General features: G+C 50.6%; 1 protein-coding gene across 1 annotated transcript in view; it reads left to right on the forward strand.

Annotated features, from left to right (window-relative positions):
- Positions 1 to 22,534, forward strand: part of XKR6 (XK related 6) — a 274,089-nt gene extending 251,555 nt beyond the window's left edge. Inside the window, exon 3 of the mRNA XM_036856799.1 lies at positions 21,458 to 22,534. Within this exon, the coding sequence (XP_036712694.1) occupies positions 21,458 to 22,422 (965 nt within the window). The 3' untranslated portion in view covers positions 22,423 to 22,534. The remainder of the gene's footprint in view (positions 1 to 21,457) is intronic.
- Positions 22,535 to 25,962: the final 3,428 nt, after the last annotated feature.

A 25,962-nucleotide genomic window follows, 5' to 3' on the forward strand; every position in this document is an offset into this window, starting at 1 on the left:
AGGCGGCGTTAGCAGTTTTAGACGTTTTTAAGCTGTGGTGCTCTTGCTTCAAACCCATGTATAAAATGTAGAAGCCCCTACTTGAGCCTGTTTTATAAACAGGCTCAGGTAGCTCTGTTCTAGCTAGATGGGGATGGGGGTCCAGAGCCCAGCGTACCCTGCCCACTGGCCGCACCTCCCCACTCCTGCCCCCTGTGGCCCCAGATGGTCTCTGAGCGCCCAGGGCCCGGTCCGGACAGCACTGGTCTCCACAGCAGCGGGAAGCCTCTGGGGGCCACCTGGCTGCCCAGGAAGACCTTTCCACATTGGCCTCCTCTGGTCAAGGTGGAGTCTCACCCCAGGTCGCCAATGTCAGGGCAGACCCCAGGTCAGACCAGCCTGCAAGTGTCATCGTCGTGTCAGAGCCTATTTCAACAGGGCTGGAGCTCCAGCAAGGGAGAAGGTCTAGGGTGAGGAGGGGCTGGAGATCACAACACTTGGGGGACCCTGGGGACGTTTTGCCTGGGGAACACTTGAGCTATGTGAATTTCAACATTTGAAGGGATGTCAGGGAAGGATGATCGTTCCAAAGGGTCTGGAGGGAGCTACAGGGAGACCGTTATCGATTCTACATGTGGGAGACGTTTCAAACAGCAGGAGCCATCCAGTGATGGAAAGACTGTCTCAGGAAGTAGAGAGTTTCCCGTCACGAGGAATATTCAGGCAGAGCTGTTGCTGCCGGGACTCAACCCAGAGGTTCCTGACTCGAGAGGGCTTGAGCATGTGTGATCCGGAGTAGCAAGGCAGCTGGGGCAGAGAGTCTGTTCTCCATGCCCACCTCTCCCTGGCCAGTGGGACCTGCTGGCCTCCTGGGTCCTCACCTCTGGGCCCACAGCTCCCCAGCTGCTCCAGCGGGCCCTGGGTGCCACCAAGTTCATGAGCACCCATAGGGGGCTCTCCAGCGGGACACCCCCTTGCCCCACGTGGCCCCAAGCTCTGGCCTTTCATTGAACTGCTATGCCTCTTTGGTATAACGGGGGAGATGACAACCGTACCTAATTTTGGGGGGATGCAATGATATACGGCACGTAGAACACTTTGTTAAACTGTCCAGCTCTGCAGGCATCTAAGGGGGTGTGTATCTCATTGCCAGGGAAGTGGCGTGGGCAGGCTCCCCCATCTTCCACCCCGTGAGTCATGCTGCCCCAGCTGCCTTGCTGAGCCCACTCTTTCTGTGATCACTGCTCAGGTTATAAATGCAGAGAGGCTGGATGTGAAGTCCCCAGAGAGGAAACTCGAGGGGCAGCCGATGTTGCTTCCTAGGGGTCCTCCTGACATGGGAGCCCAGGCGGCCCAGGTCAGCAAAGGCTAAGGGGCCGCTGGGCGAGCCTTTGTGAGCAGGGGCCTGGGAGTGACAGGAGCGAGGCTACTTCGGCCGGGCAAGCACTCCCTGGCTCTGCTGCCCACACGCCCGTCTTTCCATGCCAGCGGCTCAGAGGTTGGGGGAGCGCTTCCCCACGTGTTTGGTGAGTGGAACAGGTATTCCTCGAAATAGACTTTCACAGTTAAATACATTTGGGGACCGCTGGGCCCGACAGAGGTCAGTGGCAATCTTTGCTGTTGGGTTGTGAGTCTCCAGGATGAGGGTGTGCAGGGCTGGCTGGGGTGATGGGAAGGAAGGAAACCGGCCGTCACTGTCATGGAGCATAGACTGTAAGCTCTTGGCATGTTCCTTTTTTTTTTTTTTTTTTTAAATTCCAACCCTTTATTTTATTTATTTATTTATTTTGGGGGCACATCGTGCGGCATGTGAGATCTTAGTTCCCCGACCAGGGATTGAACCCGTGCCCGCTGCAGTGGAAGCACGGAGTCTTAACCACTGGAGCCAGAGAAGTCCCATGTTCCTCTTTCTTAACTTCTAGAATATCTGCTCATCCCTGGACCCTTGTGTTATGGTGATAGATGCCTTCCCTCTCTTTTCCCATAAAAAAGCTGCATGAAACGTATGCCCTTTAAAGAAAACCAGTTTAAATATTAGAAATTGGAGGAGAGGAGAGAAAGTCTGTGAACTTGGAAGGGGCGTGTTGGCCACATGGACTCTGTGAGTTCTTAGAGGGCGGTGGCCTGGAAAGATGGGGCGACTCCGCCTGCTGCTTGACAGCTGTGTGACCTTCAGCAAGTTACCGAGCCTCTCTGTTCCCCAGTTTTCTCGTTGCTGCAATGGGGATAGTATCGGTACCTACCACAGAGGGTTGTTCTGAGCACTTTTGACGTGATGGATGCCCAGGGCCTCGGGCTGCCTCTGGCCATTTTGAGGTTGGTGATGGTCGAGCTTTTACTGCAGAGACACCTTCTGAATTGGGCCACGAGTTACTAGTGAGATCATGGCTAACTGGCCTTGTTTGGTGGGCTTTTGGTGACACCTGTCCACTCTATACCGTTAATGCTAGTAGATGGTTAGAAAGATCACTATTGCTGTAATAGGTGAGTTTTCCATGGATCTTGCCCAGTGCCAACCTCTTCCACTTTTGCTACTTTTGCCAGCTATCCACCTTTTATTCCTCTTTTATCACTGGGTTAGCAGTACAGTATTTGGCCTGCAAGATGGATTTGTATCCAATTTACCCACAAAACCAGACTCAAGTCAAAATACAATATTGGGTTAGCCAAAAAGTTCGTTCGGGTTTTTCCGTAACACCTTAAGGAATCTTACGTAAAAACCCGAACGAACTTTTTGGCTAACCCAATAGTAATAGCAATAATAAATCATGGAAATCTTATGCTAGAGTCATTTGGGTACTTCAGTGGGGTCTTCCTTAAATCTGGTGTCTTGAAAGTTTAAATAAAGATATAAAAGGGGCATGTTATCTGATACGCCATTTACACTGGTAGTGAGCCTTTTGTCTGCTGAAAGCTTCACGAGGCTTCTAGGCTGTGACAGAGTTTGGAAAGCGGTCCTGAATAGTGGGAAAAGCCCGACAGAGCTGCGTATAAATTCCACCTCCGCCATTTATTGGCTTTACGACACGGGGCAAGTTGATTTCCTAACTGGGCTTCTTCATCTGTAAAGTGGGCATAATAGCTACTTTTGCGTGGTTGTGAAGGTCTAACGAGCTGCACTTACCCCTCTACAGCACCTTGGCTGGCGTATTATGGGTACTTGATACAGTCTGCCATTCAGCAAGATGCATTAAGCCAGGAGCCATACTACGTGCTGAAGGTAACAGGGAACATAACAGATGTGGTCCAGGCCCTCATGAATCTTCCATTCTCTCTTGGGAGACATAACGGAAACAGCTAGACAGCTAGCACGCTGTGGGAAGCGCTTTAAGCAAACAAACAGGGTGCCAAGACCACAGTACATGGGGTGGGGTGTGGAGAGAGCTTATTTGGGCAGGAATGTCAGAGAAAGCCTCTCCAGAGAGTTGACATTTCGGCTGAGTATAAACACTGAGGAGGAGCCAGCTATGGGAGAAGCAGATACAGCCTTCCAGGCAGAGGGAACGGCATATATAAAGGCCCTGAGATAGGAAACGCCTGGCTTGTTCTAGAAAATGAAAGGACTCAGCATAGTTGGAGGTTGGCGGTCTGGGGAAGGAGAGTGATGTGGGGAGGATGGAGAGGAAGGCAGAGGCCTGACAGCTTGGGTTTATACCAAGTGCCGCGGGGAGGGTTATGTCGGAAATCTTTTAAAGAAGATTCCCTTTCCTGCTGTGCAGGGAGGAAAACAAGAGCTGAGCCAGGAACGCCGGCTAGAGGCAGCGGTGGAGGTCCAGGGGTGAAATGATGGGGTTGGGGTGTTTGGGAGTGGAAGCCAAATGCACGGATGGGAGGCCTGCTGTGGAGCGGAAATCAACAAGGCTTAGCAGGCCTGGTGCAGGCAGTGATGGAAGGAGCGCCGGGGTTCTAACAGGGAGTGCTGAGCTGGAGGGCACTCTACGGGGACTGGGTTTGGGGGATCGGGTCAAGAGTTAGTAGCTCTGTCACCTTTCCTGACGCTTCCACGAGAACATTGGCGGGGTGGGCGAGCGCCACTGGCTACACCCACCCAGCACCTGAGCCTGCCCTTTTTGGGTTGAGCTCACCGTGAGGAGCTATCCTCCTTACAGGGCTCTGAAGACCACTCGCCCGTGGCCTCGCGACCCCACTTGTCAGGCACCTGCTCTGCTGTAGGCAAGATGCTGTGCCAGGAATGGGTTTGCCAAGATACCTACCCTTCGGCAGGTGTTCTTAAACACCAAGCCCTTAAGCATTGGTTTTCTTTTAAACAAACGTTGAGCTGTAAGATCCAAATAGGCCTCTGTCTCTCCATCCCTTTGGTGTTAACCTCCCTAATCGTTTTCTTCTTTCTTAACCTCACTTGTCGCCTCCTCTTACATCAGAAGCCCACCAGTGGCGTGTACCTTAGCTTCACATTTGCTCCTTTCTCCAGCAAGAGAGCGCTGCAGAGAGGCAGGTGTTCGTCCAGTGTCTCTGCTCCCGTCTGTACCTTTTTCTTCAGCTGCCACCCCAGGAGCTCTTCCTCCTTTCCCGAGTGAGGACGGAAGTCATCCGAAGGAAGCATCAGCTCCCTCTCCGGGCTTCCTCTCCGGATCAGGTTTCCATTTTGCGTGAGGACTCGGCTTCCAGGTTCCGGTTCTCAGGGGAGCGGAGGCCAGGGTCTGCTTCTCGGCTGTGGGGTTGGTTAAACGGCCCTCCCTGCCTTCCCCTCCCCGCAGCGAAGGACGTCCATGTCTCTCCCCTGGGGAGATTTCTTTTCTCTAACGTGAAAAATGCTGTCCTGTCTCTCCAGTCCCGCTCGTATGGACATTAGCTGTTACCCTCCAAGTCTGGGACACAAAAGTTGGCTACTTGATCATTTAGGATTTTGGTTACACTTAGGTGGAGCTGCCACCCAGGAAGTGATGGTGATCTGGTTGTGCGGCCCGTGACCACAGCTCTGTGTTCTACACCAGACCTGTGAATTTCCTACTCACTTTCCTCATTACCAAGAAGTAAAATTTGTTATTGAAACAGCCCTTTCACTGCATCAAACACCGTCAGATAATGAATCACCTTGTGCAGAGTTACGGGGGGTTTCGGTGCCCCCCGATCCCCTGCTGTGTGAGCCACTGCCTGACTCAACCCTGGTGGAGTAGCCCCCTTCTCCCTGACTCCCCCTGGCCCTCACCCCCGCCCCGTGCTGAGCTGGAGCCGCTAGCTCTGAGAGATGCTCTGGGCTTTCAGACCAGGTTGGTACCAAGATCTTCCAGCCTCCGATCTCAGCTCCAGGCTGCTCGTGCCGTTTCTCGGTCTTAGCCTCCAGGATAGATAGAGGAGAAGATGTGCACTTCCCTTTTCAGGCTCTTTCCCTGGCTGTCTTGCATCTTCACCCATAACTGCAGTGAAGAGGGACACGCCTTCCTTCTCCCCCCAGAACACAGACTCGGCCTCTCGCGTTTCCCCGGGGGATGAACTCTCCCCAGCTCTGTTTCTGTCTCCTTCTGAGAAGCTGCCCCTCCTTCTTGCCCATCAGATACCCACTTGGCGTCTACACACAGGGTGCCCTGAACAGCCAGCTCAAGCTCACAGTGCTGCTTCAGCTCCCAGTGGCTTCTTGTCAAACAGAACATCAAAACCTCACACTTTTAAACAGAATTTGCAAGGATATTAAACAGAGACATCACTTCTGGTGCATCAGTGTAGTTTGACTTTGCATCCAATTCTGAGGCCTTTTGGCTGAGGTTGCCCTAACAACAGGCAAGAGAAAAAGAGAGGAGGGTTCTTTTATTTAAATTGTGATAAGAACACAATGTAAGATCTACCCTCTTAACAAATTTTAAGTGTAAAAGAAAATGCAGTATGTACAAATGAGGGAGAGTTCTTAAAGCAGCAGAAAACGTTTGAGAAAGGCAGGCTAAATCAATTTCACTACAATTAACACAGATGAAATAACAATCGGCCACCTGAAAATGTCTGTGCATGAAATGTTGGGACAAAGAGGGACGTCAAGGCAGGCTGACCAGTGGGGCTTCTCAGGGGAGGCTCCGTGTGCTGCCGGTTCAGAAGCCTGAGCCGTAACTGTAACGGGGCCACTTATTCAGTAACTATTTATTAAGCACCTACTATGCACCAAGCACGGTTCTAGGCGCTGGGGACAGATATGAGCAATAAACAAAACAGACAGAAAGCCCTGCTCTCATGGAGCTTGCATTTCTTGTAGGGAGAGACAGACAACGAACAAAACAACTATTAGAAAATGGTAAGTACTCAGCAGAGCTCTCAAGCTGGGAAGAGAGAGGGGCGGGGGAGCAGAGCCGTGTCAGCCTTCAATAGGGCTGCAGGAAGGTCTCCCGGTCTCCAGTAGGGCTGCAGGAAGGGGACCTCTGAGCAAAGATGTGAAGGGGGGGGGGAGCCCACAGATCTCTGGAGGTGAGCGTACCAGAGGAGGGACCAGCCAAGGGCAAGGCCTTGGGCTGAGAAAGTGACTCCTGTGTTTGGGGAGCAGCCAGGAGGCTGGGAAGGTGGGTGTGTCGTGCCTGGGCTCAGCCCTGCCCCAGGGGTCCTGCCGGCAGAGCATCTCTTCCTCTTCTGCTTTGTTAAAAATATTTAAACCGCTTTATTGAGATCCACTTTACATACCGTAAAATTCACCCACTTGAAGTGTTCTCTTCAGTGGCTGTTAGTGTATCTGCGGAGTTGTCACCATTACCACAACCAATCTCAGAACAGTTTCTTTGCCCCACAGAGACACGTCACCCTTCTTAGATTTGCTCTCCTGTCTCCCACCCCCCAACTTTCCTGCATAGGGAGGCGGGCAGCTGAAGGAGCCCTGGGTCCTGAGTCCACTGTGCTAGAACGTGGCAAGGGATGCTGGGAAAATCTCTCCCATCTCATCTCTGAGCCTGAGTAATGTGAGTGAGGGCAGGAGGGACTCCTGAAGTCCTTTCAGTCTGGCAGGCTGTGACTCTAAGGAAGAGAAAAGTGGGGGAATCTGAGCAAGAATCGGACAGGAGCAATGTTTAATTATTAGGCTAGACATTCACATTAGAGGCAATTGCAAACTCAAGGCCTCGTGGGAACTCCCAGCTCCAGGAAAGACGGCAATTAAATGATCTTCAAAAGATCTTTTCTATTTCTTAAGATTTCCAAGGAAAGAAGGCCTACAGATTTCATGAATGATGTCTTCCTGTGTCACACGTCTCTCACTCCTGGGAAGTGGGTGGAATGGAAGAGACCCTGAGAAGGAAATGTGGGGGGAGTCCCTGTAAGCTGTTCTCCTTCCTTTCTGAGCCTCACCTTTTTCATCTGTAAAAATAAAAAAGGGATCCTTTCCATTCTAGACACAGTTGGAGGCGTTAGGTGGGTCAGGACAGCAAGAGGAGTCCTAGGGGTGAGGCAGTCACTCCATGGCCAACCTGGGGTGAGGTTTGGGTCTGACGCTGACCAGCGGAGAGCTGGGTCCTCTCTCAATTCCAGGCCCTCTTGTGCGTTCAGACCCCATGTGCCCCAGGCTGCCAGACCCTGGGGTTCAGGAGCCTGCCCGCTGTAATACCTGCCCACCTGTGACCGCATGTGCCCGCTGTAATACCTGCCCACCTGTGACCGCATGTGCCCGCTGTAATACCTGCCCACCTGTGACCGCATGTGCCCGCTGTAATACCTGCCCACCTGTGACCGCGTGGAGCCCATCCCCACCTCCTGCTGTTCTTGGGGACCCCGTCATTCCCTTCACCCCCCCCACCCTGCCCCAGTAATAACCAAGTACTTTGAGGCCTTCTCTGCTTGTCCCTCCGGTAGCCTCCTGAGACTGTCACCTAGAAGAAAAGGTGCTGCCTCCTGTTTTGAGTGGTAGAATGCTCCTGGTGTGGACCTGGCTTCACACTCTGATTTGCACTTAGAAGCTGCATCAGTCCCATAAGTCCCTTAACCTCTTTGAGCCTCGGGGTTCTCGTTTGTAAACCATGGATCCTAACTCCTGCCTCAGAGGGGTTTTGTCAGGAGCAAGTGAAATACATTTGTTTGTGTCACAAAGGAGGCCCCCTGGCAATCACCCGTCCGAGGCCCGCATTGCTGCCCTGCTCAGCGAGGCTCTGGCTGGGCGACGTCACCTGCTCGGCAGCTCTGCTTCCTTCCCCAGGCTGCTCTCCTGAGCTGCCGTGGAGCTCCACAGCGGTCTGGGAGCCCTCCCCAGCCTCCTGACACAGTCCCTTCCAGGGCTCCAGGGGCCGCTCCTCCTGGCTAACCAGGCCAGGACCGTGGAGAGTGCTGGTTCTAGCCCAGCACAGTGCCGAGGGCGCAGCAGCGGCTGGGAGGTCAGCCTGCGATGTCCAGTCTCGCGCCTCTGTCCCCCCCGTTTCTCCCGCTTCTCCCTCCCCCCCACCCTTCAGTCCCTCGTGCAGGAGTGGGCGGTGCCCCTGCCCTTGGCCCAAGCCCTTCTTCTCCCAGGATTTCTCTTGCAGTGGTCAGATCGCGCGGTGACCTGTCAGGGAGATGCAGAGCCGGTTGGCTGGAGGAGCAGTTTGCGGGGGAGGAGGGGGGACGTGACAGGAGAAAAGGTGGGAACTCCAGCTGTGGGTGCCGGCTTCTAGCCACCCCCCTTGCCCGTTAATTTGGCTGGGATCTCTGACGCAGCACTTAACCTCTCTGAGCCTCAGTTTCTCCTTTTTAAGTTGGGAATAATCGTACCTGCCCTAATCTACTCAGAGGGGATGGGTGGGGACCCTGTGAGATTAGAGGGGAAGCCACCTGGGGACTAGGGGTAAGGGTTACACATGCGGTTACTTTGTGTCTCGGGTGAGGGAATGACTTTGGGGTTTAGATTAAATTACATCATTGTAGCTTAGAATCCCAGCAGGCCCCTCCTCTCCCTCCACTTGCAAACCTGGAATCCCAGGGCCCTGCAAGGTGAGACTGAGCTGACGATGCTCTTGCCCCGGCCGCAGGCCTGCTTCTCTCTTGGGAGGGCATGATTGCATGAGAAAATCAGTTCGGTTAGGCCTTTGTCAAAATATTATAGGGAAGTCTGACGGTCAGCGATAATACATCACACAGGCTCCCTGAGACACATCTGCACTGAGCACGCCTGGCCCTGCGCTAGCCTCTGGGGGAACAGAGGTGAGCCAGGCAGGCGGGTCTCTGCCCTTCGTGTGGGAGACAGGCGATAACAAGTAACACATGAATAATACCATTTCAAATATAATTGAGTCTATATATGTGTGTATGGGGGAATAGAACACATAGGCACATCTTTAGTGCTATAGAATACTGTATATATACACTATGTATGTACATTGTACTATATACATTCTCTGTCTCTGTCTCTCTCTCTCTCTATATATACACTATATATATATATATACACACTATATATATATATATATATACACTATATATATACACTATATATATATATATATATATATATATAGTATGTAAATACATGAAAGATGTACATATATCAAATATATATTGAATATTCCAAATCCATGTTTTTACGCATGGGTCACAAACAATAAACTAATGCCCAGTCTGCTTGTACCAAAGCCCATGCTTTCCAGGGCATCTCACGGCCTCTGTTAAAATGCAGTCAGTCTGGGAGCATCAGGGCATTGAGACTGGTTGGCTGTTTGCTCCTCAATGAGGGTGGATTTACTGGAACTTTCCAGGGATAGCAGACGGATTTCTTCACAGTGTGCTTCAGGCCCACCAGGATCCAGGCATCCACGAGGCTTGTGCCAGACCAGCTGAGTGGCTGACATTTGTTCTAGACTCTCTAAAGTTTGCCTTTATCTAGTTGGCTATGAAGATGGTGTTTTGATAGGTCTGACAGCATCTTAGAAAGAAGAGGCAACTGAATCAGAGGGCTGGATTTAGCTTTCCTCCTGCCCGGTCCTTTAAATACCAGTATTTGACCTTGAAGCTCCTTGAGAGGGGGGCTGTTGCCTTCCCCCGTGTTCCCAGAGTGACCGTCAACTCATGGTCAGCTGCTCAGAAGGGCCTCATTGTCCGGGTATCAGACCACAGAGATGCTGTTCTCATGGCCTCTCCCAAGGTCACTGGTCTGTGCCCCAAGGGCCTCGTTCAGGATATCGAGCACTTCTCAGGAGGAACTCTAGAAAGCCTGAATCTCCAGCTGTTTGACACATGCAGGTTCACAGTTTGTTTTTAACTTGAGAACATTGAGGAAATAGGAATAGGAACCCCATCACAGGGTTTCTCCTTCTCAGCACTAGTATATCTGGGGCCAAATCATTCTTTGCTGTGTATTGTATTGGGGAGCTATCCTGTTCTCTGCAGAATATTTACCAGCATCCCTGGTTCCTACCCACTAGATGCCCATAGCGCCCTCACCCCGAGCTGTGACAACCAAGAAAGTCTGCCAGATGTCCTGGGGGTGGGGGGCGATGGGGGAACATAACATTCCCATTGAGGACCTTTGCCCTGCTATTAAATGGGTGATTGTGGGTGGTGTCGGCTGAATATGGCCCCTCAGGATGTCCACTTCCTAATCCCCTGAGCCTATACGTGGCACTTTATGCAGAAAGGACTATGCAGATGTGATTAATTTAAGGATTTTGAGATGGGAGATTATTCTGGATTATCCAGTTGTATCTGATATAACCAGAGGGGTCCTTATAAGATGGAGACAAAGGATCAGAGGGACAGAAGGCGATGTGACAAATGGAAGAGAGTTGAAGATGCTATGCTGCTGGCTTTGAAGAGGAAGGAAGGGGCCGTGAGCCAAGGGATGCAGGGAATGCAGCTCTGGACGCTGGAAAAGGCAAGGAAACAGATTTTCTCCTGGAGCCTCCAGAGTGAGCCCAAACCTCTGACACCTTGGATTGGGACCAATAAAACCCATTTCAGACTCTGACTTCCGAACCGTCAGATAATAAATCTGTGCTGTTTCAAGCCACTAAATTTGAGATAATTCGTTACAGCAGCCATAGGACACTGATATAGCGGGGAAGGTGGCTTTCTTTAACTAAGCAATTGAAGCTAGCTGTTTACAAGACGTGGTCAGGGCATCAACAGCATGGTTACCTGGGGTTTGCATTTGTGACATTGCTTGGGAAAGTGTATCTGTGCAGGTGACACATTTGTTGGGTGACAACTCTGCACCAGGCATGGGGATTACAGGAATGGATAAGCCAGTTTTTCTACCCTCAAGAATAAATGTTAGTTCTGTCCTCAGGGAAGTCACAGTTAAGGGAGAAAGACCAACAGTCAGCAGAAAATGTGACTATAAAATAGTGGCCATTGAAGAGAAACGCACAGGATGATGTGGAGAGCGCAGAGGTGGTACCAGTGCATTCTGGGGGAGTCAGAAGGGGGTCCCAGGAGGAGAAGGTGCTGACCTCAGCCCTGGAGGATGAGCAGGGAGGGGGAGAGGGGTGACACGAGCAAGGGCCAAGGGGCTTGAGACAACATAGCGTGCGTATGGGGGTCCGTATCTCTACTCACACCCGCTCATACGTGGGCGTCGTCCTTTGCCAAGTGCCAGGCACTGAGCTAAACCCTTGAATAGCCATTTCTCTTTTGGTCCTTACAGTAACCTCATGAAGAGCATTCAGTTATTATTGCCTTTTTGCAGGTGAGCAAACAGGCATGATGCCCAGCATCACTTGACAGCAGGGTGGCAGAATCTAGCCTGGTTCCAGAGCACACACTCAGAACCACGGTACCCTCCTGCCTCTGTGAGTGGGTTAATATCACTAGATCCTGACCACGGGCCTGGGAGCAGGGCCCAGACACAGAGGTCTTGGGCACCGTGAGTGGGAGCTTGGATTTGAGCCCATGGGACAAGGGAATTACTGGAGGCTTTAGCCTTGTAACCCCAGGCCATGGGGGACTTTGGAGCTGGAGATACTGGGTTTGAAGCTCCCTCTCCAACAGTTTGCTAATGTTGTAACTGTTTTTTTTTTTAATTTACCATTCATTCTTATATTTATTTATTTATTTTTGGCTGTGTTGGGTCTTCGTTTCTGTGCGAGGGCTTTCTCTAGTTGCCGCGAGCGGGGGCTACTCTTCATCGTGGTGAGCGGGCCTCTCACCGCCGCAGCCTCTCTTGTTGCGGAGCACAGGCTCCAGACATGCAGGCTCAGTAGTTGTGGCTCACAGGCTCAGTTGCTCTGCGGCATGTGGGATCTTCCCAGACCAGGGCTCGAACCCGTGTCCCCTGCATTAGCAGGCGGACTCTCAACCACTGTGCCACCAGGGAAGCCCTGTTGTAACTGTTTTAAAAGACAGGTTTTGTTGTTATTGAGGCATCTCAAGGGCAACAGATCAGGAGACAACTGCCATTGAAAAGATCGTTTGTTACTCACAGATCCCAAGAGGAGAGGGCATGCCACACCATGGGGTGGGGGGCCACCTGGGGAAGCACCAGGGTCCATCAACAGGCAGAGGGAGTGAAGGGAAGATGTGGGCAAGAGCCTTTATTGTGGTTTCCCAGGGAAGGAATGAGTGAGGCAGGGGAAGCAGGCTTAGGATAGGCTAGTCTGAACAATTTCAGGAGGCTCTGGGGCACAGCGCTGTCCCTAGTTGTCTGGGACCTGGCCCTGGGGTGATTAGAACAGGGGGATAGTGGCCCAGAGTGTCAGAGCCCAGTAAAGGAGGTGTGCGTTCTGGACTGGTTGTTTTGCATATGAAAAGCACTTGTGGTTTGCTCTTTTGAGGAATTTGCTAAACCTGGGAGGGGCAGTCCCTCCAGGATCAGCAAGACCCCAAAAGGCAAACCATCAGAATAAAAGGACATGCTTCCTGCAGTAACTAGACAAATCCTTTTACCTCTCCGCGCCTCGGTCTCCTCTCCTATAAAATGGGACACCAGTAGACACTTCAGGGGATTATTGTCAGGATTAAACGAAAGAACTGATGCAAAGTATCTGGCATAATGCCTGATGCATTGGGAACGTTCATTGAATGTTATTCCTCTTCGTCTCCGTCTTGTACCCTCAAGGTTTTCTTCTAAAGGACACAGGCCTAAATGGAGGCTCCCGGGGAATTCCACTTTCCCGCCTTTGGGGAAAACGGCGGGAGGGAGGATGGCTGGTGGGTCACAGACCCCTTTCCCTATGGGCCCCTTTGAGAATCAGAGGACAGCTGTGGACTGTCACGTGAGAAAAATACCCACACGGTTTTGCACATAGTTTCAGAAGGACCTGACCAATTGCTGCGCTGCCCTTGGGGGCTCACATGCATCACGGTACGTACGAACTTAAGGAAAAAGGGAACGAGTAAGAGAGAAAGTGTATGGAGATGGTGGGAGATGCTACGGTGGGAAATTAAGCCTGGAAGGTGGGGCAGGCATTGGGGGTTGCTGGTTTCAGTGTGCTGGCCAGCGATGGCCAGGCTGAGAGGCCGAGCTCTGGTAAAGGCCTTAGTGAGGTGACACTTGGGGACCTGGGGAAGGGCCCCAAGGTGGAGGACAGAGCCAGCGCACATGCCCTGCGGCGGGACTATGCCCGGAGCACATGGGACAGAGAGGGATCAAGGAGCTGGCGTGAGGTGACCTTGGAGCAGGAAGGGGCTGTCTCATGTAGGGCCCAGGATGAAGGCCTGGTGCCGTGAGACGGACTTAGGTTTGAGGCCATTGGAGAAGGGAAGCGGTGAAGGGCGTGAGTGGGGACTCGACGGCATACACTTGTAACTCCAGGCAGTGTCACGAGGGGCCCTGCAGGCCTTATAAGGACCATGGCATTAACCCTGAGCAAAGCCGTGTGTCAGTAGGAGAGGCTGGCCGTGCCAGGGTTAGAGGCCAGAACCATTTCCCTGGCTTAAAACAACTTCGGTTCATGTCTTGCTGTTGCGCGTCTATCACAGGTCACCGCGGCGGGGGTGAGGGAGCGTGCCCTTCCTCCTGGATGTGACACACACATGCTTCTGCTCGTGTGTCAGTGGCTGGGACAGGTCACAGGCACAGCTCAGTTCAGCAGGGCAGGAAGGCGTATCCTCCCCGGGAAAAGGTTGAAAGTCAGGCACCGTTGGCAGGCTGCCATGCCTGGGAGGCCACGAGGAGAGACACACCTCAGCTCAGTCACTTTGGCGGAATTGCGAGTGGCCTGTCGGGACGAGGGGGGATGCAGGGAAACCCACTAGGAGGTCCTCCCAACAATCTGGGCAAGAGAGATGAAAAAGAGGTGTCACCACCTCTGCACTTACTGGCAGGCTCAGGGAGGGCCCTCCAGGGTGGGTCCTCAGCTTTGCAGGCCTACACATTGGCCATCGGTGCTCACAGAGATGATCAGAGGGGCTCGATAACCAAATTGATAAGAAATTGATGTATAAACCTGAATGCTAATTCCTTCACTTATGAATGGGGATGGGAAGACATACCTTTCCAGTGATTCAAAAGAGAATCTGAGTTTTGGAGTTAGGTAGCCTGTGTTCAAATCCCGGTTCTGTGATTTCTTAACTACTTGATATGGAAAAGTGGCTTAGACTGTGAGCCTTCATCTCCGCATCTTAAAATCAGCCTCAGATGCATTTATAGGGAAGAATGATCCGGTTAGTGGGTGTCACAGCATAGAGTCTGGGCCAAGGTAGCTGTTCGTTCAGTAGAGGGGGTATTATTGTTATTGAAACTTATTAGAGATTAGCAGGTGACATAATGAGCCTGAATTCGGAGCCAGTAAAGAGATTTGTCACAGAAACCATGGTAAGACGATGCTCTGTAACAGAGACTACTGCTGTAGTGGTCAGATTTGAATTCTGTCCCCCTTGGACCATCTCCCTGATGTTAAGGAGCATTTTCTTCAGGCAGGGTATGGTATAATTTCTCAGATGTCAGCTTTCCTGAATTATTCCAATCCTCCCTTCCTTCCTATGTTTACACCACACCACTCTGACTGGCCTTGGGTTTTTTCAGATTGCCTCAGCTACCGGTGTGTCTGTCCTGAGGGTTACATCCACAGTGATGGATGCCATCTTTTATTTTGACCCTTCCTAAAGGTCAGTCTGGAAATGTCAGGAGTGTCTTAAGGTGACCCCATGTGGTAACCTCATGTGGGGATCACAGTCTCTCCAAATACAGAAATGGGACTAAAATGAATGTGTCAGTGCTTGCAAAAGTCTACTGCTCGAAGAAAACTGTTAGACCTTAAATTATTTACTGTGGATGTATTTTCAGTGTAAGTTGAAAAAGGAGATTGGTTTCTTTGTTGCTGCCACATCAGACTTACAGAATATAATTCTGACTGATCGCCAGGCAGTGCATCTGATTTGCCTAGAAGTGTGGAGTAGGAACGTGGAAGAGAACATTATGAGGCTCCTCTAATTTGCAACAGTGTTCAGCAAGCTTAAGCGGTGTGCTGGTAAATGCTTAACAACCAGTTCTTAGCAGGGTTGGAGGGAACCCTAATTTGTAGCATTTGCCAATTTCTGTGGTGTAAATATTCCCACCACACCTATTTCAGGCCTCTCACATGACATCAGCCAGCCCACAAAATTCCTGCCAATTTGACAATTGGATCTCGGAAGCCAGGATGACCGGCCCCAGCACATAGACCGCGAGTGAGGAGTGAGATAGTCCCAGTGGTCAGTGGTCACACTCTTGCTTACTCCTGTGTAACCTTGGCCAAGTTACTTGACGTCTCTGAGCCTCGTTCACAGACGGCATCCTTGAGGCTGGTTTCCTTTCCCTGGTGGCCCGGGTAGGAAAGTACCTTTGTATCCTCACTCCCGTGCTGTGTCTCCTGGGTGGAGGCTAGTACAGGAGACAGGCAGTGATGCTTAGAGACCTGTGACCGCAGCTGCCTTATCTTTTTCTGAGAGCATTTCTAAGCACAGACGGGGCTTTTAAAAAATGTAGGAAGATGGGGGAAGTTTGATGGGTGGAAAGAGAAGAATTGCCCTTCTAATAGGAACTCAATCTGGAGAAAATAGACAATGGAAATTAGACGAGCAGGTGGTGGAGTTCCCCCAAAGCTTAGCTTCAGTGGTAAGGAGGGAGGAGGTGAGGGCTGAGAGAGGCAGATGTTGACCTTGACGTGTGGATAGACAAATAGCAACTTGAGCCTGTTTCTTGGCTTGGGGACTCTCTGGGGGACCCGCCCATGGGGGTACAGTGCCATATAACTTAGGTGAGTCAGAACGGGAGTATGGCCACATCCACATCTCTTAAATTCAGATTCAGTCTCCTCATCTGTAAAATGAGGATAACAGCCCAGCAGGGAAAGGATGCCATAATTGGGGACTAGCTAATGGTCAAGTGTGAAAGACAGAGTAGATCCAAATGACAGATGTCAGAGTCAGGGGGAGGTGCATGGACCCAGTCCTCTGAATGCCACACTTAGGAACTGGTCGTCAACCTCACCGAGAGCTCTCAGTTGTGACCCGGGGGTCAGGAGTGAAGGGAGGTGAGAGAGTTAAGGGAGCAAGGAGGTTACCCTCGAGAAGGTTGGAGAAGAGACGGGAGAGGTGGGATCTCATGACAGAGGGTGCAGGGTCCAGGGAGCTGTTCTTTGTAAGCTGGTGGCACTTGCCCGCGGAGACACGCTGATAGAAAGGAGCTGGGAGCTAGGAGTCTGCACAGCTGACTCTTCCTGCCCCTGCTCCGCTCTGCTCAGCGCCCCATCCAGTCACTCTTCCTTGAGTGTTTTCCAGTGTGTGATTTAGCGGTGGGACCAGAAGGGAGCTCTTTGTGGCGGAAGGGAGAACAGGGCAGCTGGTGACAGGGCCGGGCATTCACTGCCCCCGCTCTGGGAAACAGAGTCCAGCAGTGGACCCCACTCGCCCTGGCTCACAAGCAGCCTTGGGGCCAATCCAGGTGCTCCTGCGGCTTCTCAGAGACTCCTTGAACCCGCATACAGCGTTCTCCCGGCGAGACTCTCTCGCGATTTGGTTTCTCCTCAAGTCCCCTTTCTGGCTCCATTCACTGGCCCCCAGTGCCGCTCTGCGCTGGTCCATCCGGGTCATGGCCCTGCTTCTTCCTGCCGGACTGCAGCCTCCCTACCTCACCCTGATGACGGCCCTCCTGCCGCCCTGGTCCCTTCCACGGCATCACACCTTTCCTCCTGTCCCTCCACTTCATCTGCTCCCCACCCCTCTCTGACTTTAGGGTCCCGACCTTTCCCCAGACACCCTGTCACTCTGCTTCTCACCTGTTGGGACATCCACACTCATTTTTTGCTTTGTTCCCCAACTGGCAACAATTCAACTGACAGTGACCCTTGGATATTGCAGGGACACCACCAAATTGGTGGTGATGGTGACTTCCCAGAGGACTGCCCCTCCTTGGTCAAGGGCCTCCAACTGCAGGCTGCAGCCCCTCATGCTCTGCTCCGTTGGTCATAAGGTGTGGACATCCTGTTTCTGGAAACCTTAGCCCCCAGGTCTGGTGATCAGATCCCCAAGGCCCCTGTCCCAAGCCTTTCTCAGGGGGTGGCCCCCACGAGGCTCTGGCTTAGTGACTTCCCAGATGGTGGGGCTGAACTTGGGTCACCCATTGGGCCAGCTGCAATCCCCCCTTCCTGGTCTGCAGCAGGAAAAGCGAGCAAGCCGTGAAGGTCACTGCCCAGAACTCGTCACAGCCGAACGTGGAGTGTTTTACAATTTCCAGTCTGATCTTTGCAATGCAGAAAATGATGGAGCTGTAAGTGAGAGGAATCATAAACGTGCCCAGGCCTGTCTGAGAATTTCACTGGGGGCCGCGAGGCTGTTTCCACAGCCAGTTGCTGTGGTCTTGGGGTCTTGGCCAGGATAATGCATTGACTTTTGGGTTGACCTCGGGCCAGACAGAAATCTTCCAAGTGAGCCACTGCAGGAGGAAAACGCTGCACTTCCTCCCTCTGTAATAATATACGCTGCAGGCCTTTGAAGATTAATCACTTAACAGAGGGAAAGTGATCTCAGTTAATTCTGTTGGAGTCATCTCTTTCTTTGTGGCTTGAATGTTACTTTCCTGAGGAAGGTGGAAGAGAATTCAAATTTGGTTTTTAGCTCCATAATCAGGGGCCTCTCTCAGATACCTGTAGGTACTACACCTCCCGTCCACTCTTGGCCAAAGATTCAAATCCTTTACACTCAGAGTGCCCAGTCCCTTCTAAGGCCAAATCTGGAGGGTCCATTAGTACAGTGGCCACTTTCAAGGCCATGGAGTCTGAGTTTGAATTCCAATTCTACTTCTTGATAGAAATATGATTTTTGAAAAATATCTTGTTCATCCAAAAAACGGAATTGGAACTCTGTATTAGTTTGCTAGGGCTGCTGTAATAAAGTATCACAGAGTAGGTGGCGAAAACAACAGAAATTTATTGTCTCACAGCTCTGGAGGCTGGAAGTCCAAGATCAAGTGTCGGCAGGGTTGATTTCTCCTGAGGCTTCTCTCCTTGACTTGCAAACGTCCGTCTTCTTGCTGTGTCCTCACGTGGTCTTTCCTCTGTGAGCACATCCCAGGCATCTCTGTGGGCCCAAATGATCTGTTCTCATAAGGACAATAGTCATTAGGGTGGATTAGGGCCACCCTAATGATCTCATGTTACCTTAATTGCCTCTTTAAAGGCCCTATCTCCAAAGGCAGTCACATAGTAAGGTCCTGGGGGTTAGGGCTTCAACATAAGAATTTGGGGGTGGGAGAGGTGGGGACATCGCCCGTAACAAGTGCCTACATCACAGAGTTCTTGTAAATAAGGTACATGCTCAGTGAATCATGGTGTGTGGTTCCTCTGGGGGTAGCCTCTGTTTCCTGTTGGATGAATGGGTTTGAAGTGGGTGGTCTGTGAAGCTCCAGAGGATATAATGTTTGGCGATCTACAACTTCACCATGTCGGGAACAGATGAGGCAGAGAGGTAAGACGGGGGCTGGACATCAGCCAGCCCATAGGCCCCTGGTCGAGTGTCAGCTCTCAGTCCTCCATGTGACTGTCTCCCGAGCCCCCCTTGTAATTCAGCAGTGATGTCTTATGACATTTGGGGAACATTCATACCACATCCTAGAGAGAACTTCCAGAAGCGCTGACCATGGACCGAGGCAGTGTGTGGGTCGGCTCAGAGGGGAGTGATTTCTGCAATACCCTGAAACCACAGGAACGGATCTGGAAGTGGCGTAGGTGACCCAGAAGATAGATTGACGATGAAGGATTGGATTTCGCTTCACCAATGCGGTCAGTGGACGTTTGAATTCCTGTTTGCTCATTTTGGGCATGGATGGGGCTACCATCACAGCACACCGAACAATGAAATCAGGACGGTGACAGCAGAGGGGCTGTCCTGCTTCTGCAGCCCAAGTTTGTTCAAGAGCACACTCAGAGTTAGACTGGATTAGACCACGCTTCAGCAAAAGCTAACTTCTTACTTCACAAGCTTGTGCTTTTCTGCAAACAGGAGAAGTAATACCTTTTGCTTTATTAGAAGAAACAGAAAAACCAAACCTTCTTTCCATTCAGCTGCTGTAGAGCTCCCCCTCATCACTGAGGGTCGGTAGCACCTCTGAGATGTATCACTTTTAGCCTCAAGAAATGGGTTCACCAGGAGAGGGGTAATGTCACAAGGAAGCTTTCCGAGGATGCTCCAGTGTTGGTAATAAGCCTGGCCCAGACGATCAGGATGACTGCACATTCCCTGCCGTCCAGAAACCCATAGCCTAAACCACGTGACTCCCAAGGGAACTCATGCCCCTCCCTGCCCCAGCCGCAAAAGAACACGAGCACAGGAGGCTCTGCAAGGTTAGCGTAGCCACTGTGACATGGTCGCAAGAGACCACGTGGCTTCAGCAGAAGCTGGTGGAAACGCCCTGTGTGTACAAAGGGCAAAGCAGGACACACATAAGTATTGTGTTCCGAACTTTCCAGAAAAGTGAGAGGAAAATCATCAGGTGTTTTCAAGATTGGCTTCTATGGAGAAATTGGAATTGTTTCTTCCCTGTTTATTTTCCACATTGGCCGTGATTATTGCAAAAGCAACACATACTCATTGTCAAAGTTAACCTTCCAGGCTTTTTCTGTGCTCTGCCAACACACTGGTTTTTGGCATCAGACTCTGATGTTCTGCAAGCTGCAAACCGGTGCATCTCCCTGAAATGTTGGAAGGGAGGTGCCGCGTGGGATGGGTGGGGAAGGACAAATGCGTGGGGCGGGGAGGAGGGAGTGACAGAGGACTTTGATCCTTCACTGAGGTTCAAGTGGAGACGTGAGGAGGGGCCGGGGAAAGACCAATGGAAGGCTGTAGCTCTGGGCCAGCTTCATGGGTCTCTTGATGAATGAGGCTCCTGGATCTGACCTTTGGGCTTAAGAGAGAAAACGACCAGGTCACTTTGATGTCAGCCTGGAAGAACGCTGTAGGGGAATCGTGCTCTGGGGTTAAGGTGGGGAGTTTGATTAGGAGATGGTGGCCCTTGGGGTAATATTCAGGACTCCAGCTGAATTTAGCCACATTTAATTCTGAAATTTTGGGAGAGAAGAAAAACAAAAGAGGCGCTAGATGGACTGAGTGGAGATAATGCTTGAAGGAGCAGAGGGGCAAGGGAGTCTTGCCCCAGAGGAGGTGGTATGACGATGCCTGACTCGTGATTGCCTGCTCATGGGTGGATTTGGAGAGACTCCAGCCACTGTTTATTGTGTTTAGATTGACTGAGTTACAAATATCACATAGGCAGCGTCATAAATAAAATTGCTCTACCGTCGCTTGGGATCAGACACATTCACTTGCTCGTTGAGGAGACGTGTAGGTAATGACGTGCAGAGGCCTTGGAAAGCTCCCCAGGCTAGGGAGGGCAAAGGCATCCCCAAAGCCCAAGTTACACTGCTCATTGCAGGAGAGAAGCAGAGAAGGACAGGGCCTCACCAGTCAAGGCCTCAGGGAACCTTGAACAGTGGCTGATTGGAGAAGGCAACAAGGGCTGTGGGGAGACCACGAGAGACAAGAGTGAAAGAGAAGGCAGTCAGAGAAACACAGGCTCTCCCCGGGTCCTTGATCAGGGTGGCCTTAGGGAGTGGATGGGGAAATGCCAGATAGAAGAAGATCCCCTTAAGGGCTCCTTGGCCTTGAGTGAGCTGACGAGAAGGTGAAGGGTGCCTCCAAAGCCTTCTCAAAGTAGAACAGTTGTGCGGCTTGGGGCAGTTAGTAAGCTCTCGGTCTTCACAATCAGTGATGCCTTCTACTGGCTGCTCTGAGAGCGCAGCCTGGTGGTGACAAGGACACCGACCCCGCCGTGAGCTTATGATCTCTTACAATAGAACACATGGGGTCCCTCCCACAGCAGAGGTGGTGAGCCAGCACAGAGGTCCTGGCTCTCCAGCCCCTTGGCAAAGCACGCCAACCTCAGCTTCACTCTTGAGCCGTGGATGCCCAGAAGTTCTGGACTGGGTCGTTGACACTGAAGCTAGATTTCACAAGCTGTCAGCTTAGGGGGCAGACATGGCCTCCAAGTTTGGGTCCTGATTTTGTGTTTCTTTCTCCCTCCTCCTTTAGATCGTGGTGTGTGTGGGCGTCTCCTCAGCTGGCAGCCCTGCTGTGAGGTCCACGGTTTTGACTGTGTGGGTTTGTGTCTTTCCGGCAGGTGTCTCCTCTGTGACTTCCCTGATGTCCCTGGCTTGGGTGCTAGCCTCCTATCACAAGCTGCTGCGGGACTCCAGGGACGACAAGAAGAGTATGAGCTACAGAGGGGCCGTCATCCACCTCTTCTGGCGCCTCTTCACCATCTCATCCAGAGTTCTCTCTTTTGCCCTCTTTGCTTCCATCTTCCAGCTCTACTTCGGGATCTTCGTGGTGGTTCACTGGTGTGCCATGGCCTTCTGGATCATCCATGGCGGAACAGACTTCTGCATGTCCAAGTGGGAGGAGATCCTCTTCAACATGGTGGTAGGGATTGTGTACATTTTCTGCTGGTTTAACGTCAAGGAAGGGCGGACTCGATATCGAATGTTTGCATATTATACGATAGTCTTGACCGAGAATGCTGCCTTGACGTTCCTTTGGTATTTTTACAGAGACCCGGAGACCACTGACTCCTTTGCGGTGCCAGCACTGTGTTGTGTCTTTATTAGCTTTGTGGCTGGGATTGCAGTGATGCTCTTATATTATGGTGTGCTGCATCCCACGGGGCCGCGAGCTAAGATCTTGGTCAGCTCCTGTTGTGCCGAGCTGCTCTGGGGCATCCCTTTGCCCCCCGATGTTGAGCCCATGGCGCCTCAGACCCCTGGGTACCGGGGGACCCAGGTCACGCCTACCAGAGCCGTAACGGAACAACAGGAGGATCTCACGGCTGACACTTGCTTGCCCGTTTTCCAAGTGAGACCCATGGGGCCCTCTACCCCGTTGGGGCGTCCTTACCACCCAGAAGGGCCCCTCATTAAGATTGACATGCCAAGAAAGAGATACCCAGCTTGGGATGCTCATTTTGTAGACAGGAGGTTGAGAAGGACTATTAACATTCTGCAGTATGTCACCCCCGCCGCGGTAGGCATTCGATATCGAGATGGACCGCTCCTATACGAGTTGCTACAGTATGAGTCTTCACTCTAAGAGCATCTTGACCCAAGTTGAGAAGGGGACCTTAAGTTTGGTTTGCGGTAAACACCGCTTGCAAGAAATATAACTCCTCCCTTCCCCCAATACACAGAACTACCACCACCACTACCACCACCACCAATGCTACAAAAAAAAAAAAGAAAATAAGTCACAACCCCTTCAGATAAGCTTTCTTTCCAGTCGCTGTATGTATACAAAGATATTCTCTATGTTTTGTAAGTAAAAACAAAAAGAAAACCTTTCTTTTGTTTTTTACACATAAGTAACAGTATTGAAAAAAATCCCACACTATGGTTCATAAGGTGGAGAAGGAGGAGTTCTCTCCACTCCAAAAGAAAAACAAAGTTTTATACCTTACACCAAGTGTAGATCATTTACGGGATTGGTGCTGATTGAAAGAACAAAACAAAACAAACACAAACAAACAAACAAAACCTTCAACTGCCTTATGCCCTTAGGTGCTGAGTTTCATTAAGTACTGTCACGTTTTCTCATGCAAAACTCTCTGGTGAATTTTGCACTGGGAGAGGGAAAATTAAACAATCAAATGAAACCAATCTAGAAACGAAACAAAAACCAACCAACAAATAAAACACAAAGCAATCATTCTTCCTATCTGATTATCTGTATTGAAGAAAACAAATTGACCAAAAGCAAAAGCATAGAAACCCCTCCCTCTTTTTGGTTTCTCTCCCCCTTCTCCCGTCCCTGTCCCCAACTTCTCAGCCCCTTCTTGGAGCCAAAGGGCCATTTGAAATTCAGATGGTTGGAAAAGCTCCTTGAAGGCTGACTAGGTGCCAGTTTAGCGTTCACCTATTAAGAATCACATTTGTTTCCTGGTGAAAAGCAAAACAGAACAAAACAAAAGCCACCCTAATAATTCGATAAGAAAAGGAAATTCTAAAGCAAATTAAAGGAGATTTCCATATATGTAATCAAAGAGAATCAGTAATAATAAAACTCAGCATAGTAGCAAAAAGAATGACATCAATTTAAAGGCACAATACTTAATCAGTGACTGGCAAAAATGATTTGTTCTGTCATTTTAAGGCCGTGAAAGGTATACATTTATCCCATGTGATATTGTGTAAGGCCTCTTCTGTTTCCATTTGGTGGGAAGCCTTAAATTGATCTGGAAAGAATTCTTCATTTTTCGTTTGTGCTTTTTAAAAATAGTAACGCAAAGAGGAAAATTAGAACATAAAAAATAAGTTAAATTGTAATAACTGACCCATTTCAAAGACTGTTTGGTGCTTCTGTCTTTCACCATTGTGGTTGGCTGAAAGTTATTCAGCTCACTTGGTGCATCTGGGTTGAGTGGGAAATTTTGTGTGTGTCGTGTGTGTGTGTGTGTGTGTGTGTGTGTGCGCCCATAGCACACGTGTGTGTGTGTGTGTGTGTGTGTGTCTGCTGCAAGGTCTTGCCAGAAATGTAGAAAAAACAATATAAGACAGACTCTGGGTATCGCTGAGGTGGAGTGTAAGGGGCTGGGAAGTGGGGAGCCGGGGGAGGGCATGTTGCTTTACCTTGAGCCCCTGTATGATGGCAAGAGTCACACCAGCAGCATACTCTGGGTCTTAGGGGCCGTGTCATTTGGGTGAAGATTTGATTCAATTATTTATTTCCTCATTGTACCAAGTTGAATTTCTGGAGGTGTTGCGAGCATGTTCAACCATTTTTTAAATGTTATTTTTCAAAGTATTGCTCTTGTAAGGAATATTCTGTTCTAGGGCATCGTTTCAATCCCATCTTATCTCTACTTGGGCACAAAAAAAAAAAAGAAAAAAGGAAAAGAAAAAAATCACAAAAAGAGAAAAAATCTCCACAAAAAAGATATATATATATAAGTCTCTCTCTATATACACACAATATTTTTAAGTAAAAATACTGTTAGTCTTTGTTGTGTGTAGCTGCGATTTTTTTTCTTAATTCCAGATATAACTGTTTAGGGTGCAAGACCTCTAAACTGAACTACTCTTAAGAGAAGTTCAAAAACTGAGGAATTTTTTTTTCTCTGTTTGTGGGGTTCTTTTAAAAATATATATTATTCAAAGAGGTTTCTCCTCTCCTCCCTTCATTGTTTATCTAAACCTGTAAAAAACAAACAAAGCAAAACAAAAAGCCCCACAAATTTTAAATTTCAGTTGGGTTGTAAAACTGGATTCTCCTTTCTTTGTTCAGACCCCTTTGATTTCCTTGATTATTACTAAATTTGCAGTGCCGTCCTGCCCCCTCCCTCCCCGACGTGGCTGTCCCCTCGGGTTCTCCCTGGCAGCGGGACGGAGGGCAGAGGAGGGGCAGGAGGGCACGTCCAGGAAGCACTCCGCACAGAGCACACCCACACCTGGTGAGGACCAGCCCTGCCGGCCTGGCCGGTCCCCACCCATCTGAGGGCTGGGGCCCCTCGGCGATTAATTGGGAGTTCCAATCTGGTCAGAGGTGCTTTCCCTTTTTATTCTGCTTCCCTACCAAGGGCTTAGCTCATGGCGCGCTCTGCAGAGGCTGGAGGAGGTGAGGCCGTTAGAGTGGGGCTTGATGCTCTCCATCCTATGCATCCCATCCTCCCCGCTTGCTGGGGTCCCAGCTCTTGTCTGCCTCAGCCCTTCGGACGTCTGTCGCCAGAGTGGTCCTTGATGCTGTCCCCTGTGCATCCCTCTGGGACCTCGGCCACTTGGACTTGTTTGTTCTTAGATTTAGTTCCTTTCTCTTTTTCATTTCGACGCAGTCACGGACTTTAATTTGCCACCTCTGTTTTACTAATACACATCCAATGTGCACGCGCATGCGTGCGTGTGTTTACACGCAACTGAGAAAACTGCTGACGTCCATTGACCTGGAGCGCCAAAAGTCGGGGTGACTCAGGGAGGGCTCTCTGGAGCCTTAGCCACTGGGAACAGAGTTGAAGACCACAGGATGTTTCAGGAAGCCTTTCTTTCCACCTGCGTTGGACTGGGCTCCGCAGGACTCAGGCAGGGGGTGCCCTGCTCCCCTGACATGCTATTCCCCACTCCCTTCACCGTGCCACAGCCTTTCCTAAGGATGAAAGTACGCATCTATGGGCAGCAGCAGGGAAGTCCAGTTCTGCAAAGAGACAGGAAAAGGAACAAAAGTCAGGAAAGAAGTAAAGAACATGGGAGGGTGGGAGGGAGGAGGGAAACATAAAGAAAGTTTTCATCTGTCCTCTTACCCCATGAGAGGTGGTGGCCTCAGCCCACCCCAGGAATCGCATGTTAATCAGCATGTGTCTGACTTCTGACAAACCCTTAAGGGCGTTGAGGCACCAGCTGCTCCCCAAGGGAACGCTTAAGAGGTTTAAAAAATCTCTGGGCCCACTTCTTGCCCAGAAATTCCTGATGAAAACTAATTAACAAGCTCCAATATTTAGTTCTGGTAGGAGACAAGCACACTGTACCAGGAGCTAGAGAATAAAATAGGAGACTATCTTTCCTTACTGCATCCCCATCAGATATGCCCACAATCCCCCACAGAAAATCTGGCCCTTCTTTTCATTCTCAGAAAAGAATGAAGAATGAA

Source organism: Balaenoptera musculus, chromosome 6 (genome assembly GCF_009873245.2).
Source record: "Balaenoptera musculus isolate JJ_BM4_2016_0621 chromosome 6, mBalMus1.pri.v3, whole genome shotgun sequence".
Classification (NCBI taxonomy): domain Eukaryota; kingdom Metazoa; phylum Chordata; class Mammalia; order Artiodactyla; family Balaenopteridae; genus Balaenoptera; species Balaenoptera musculus.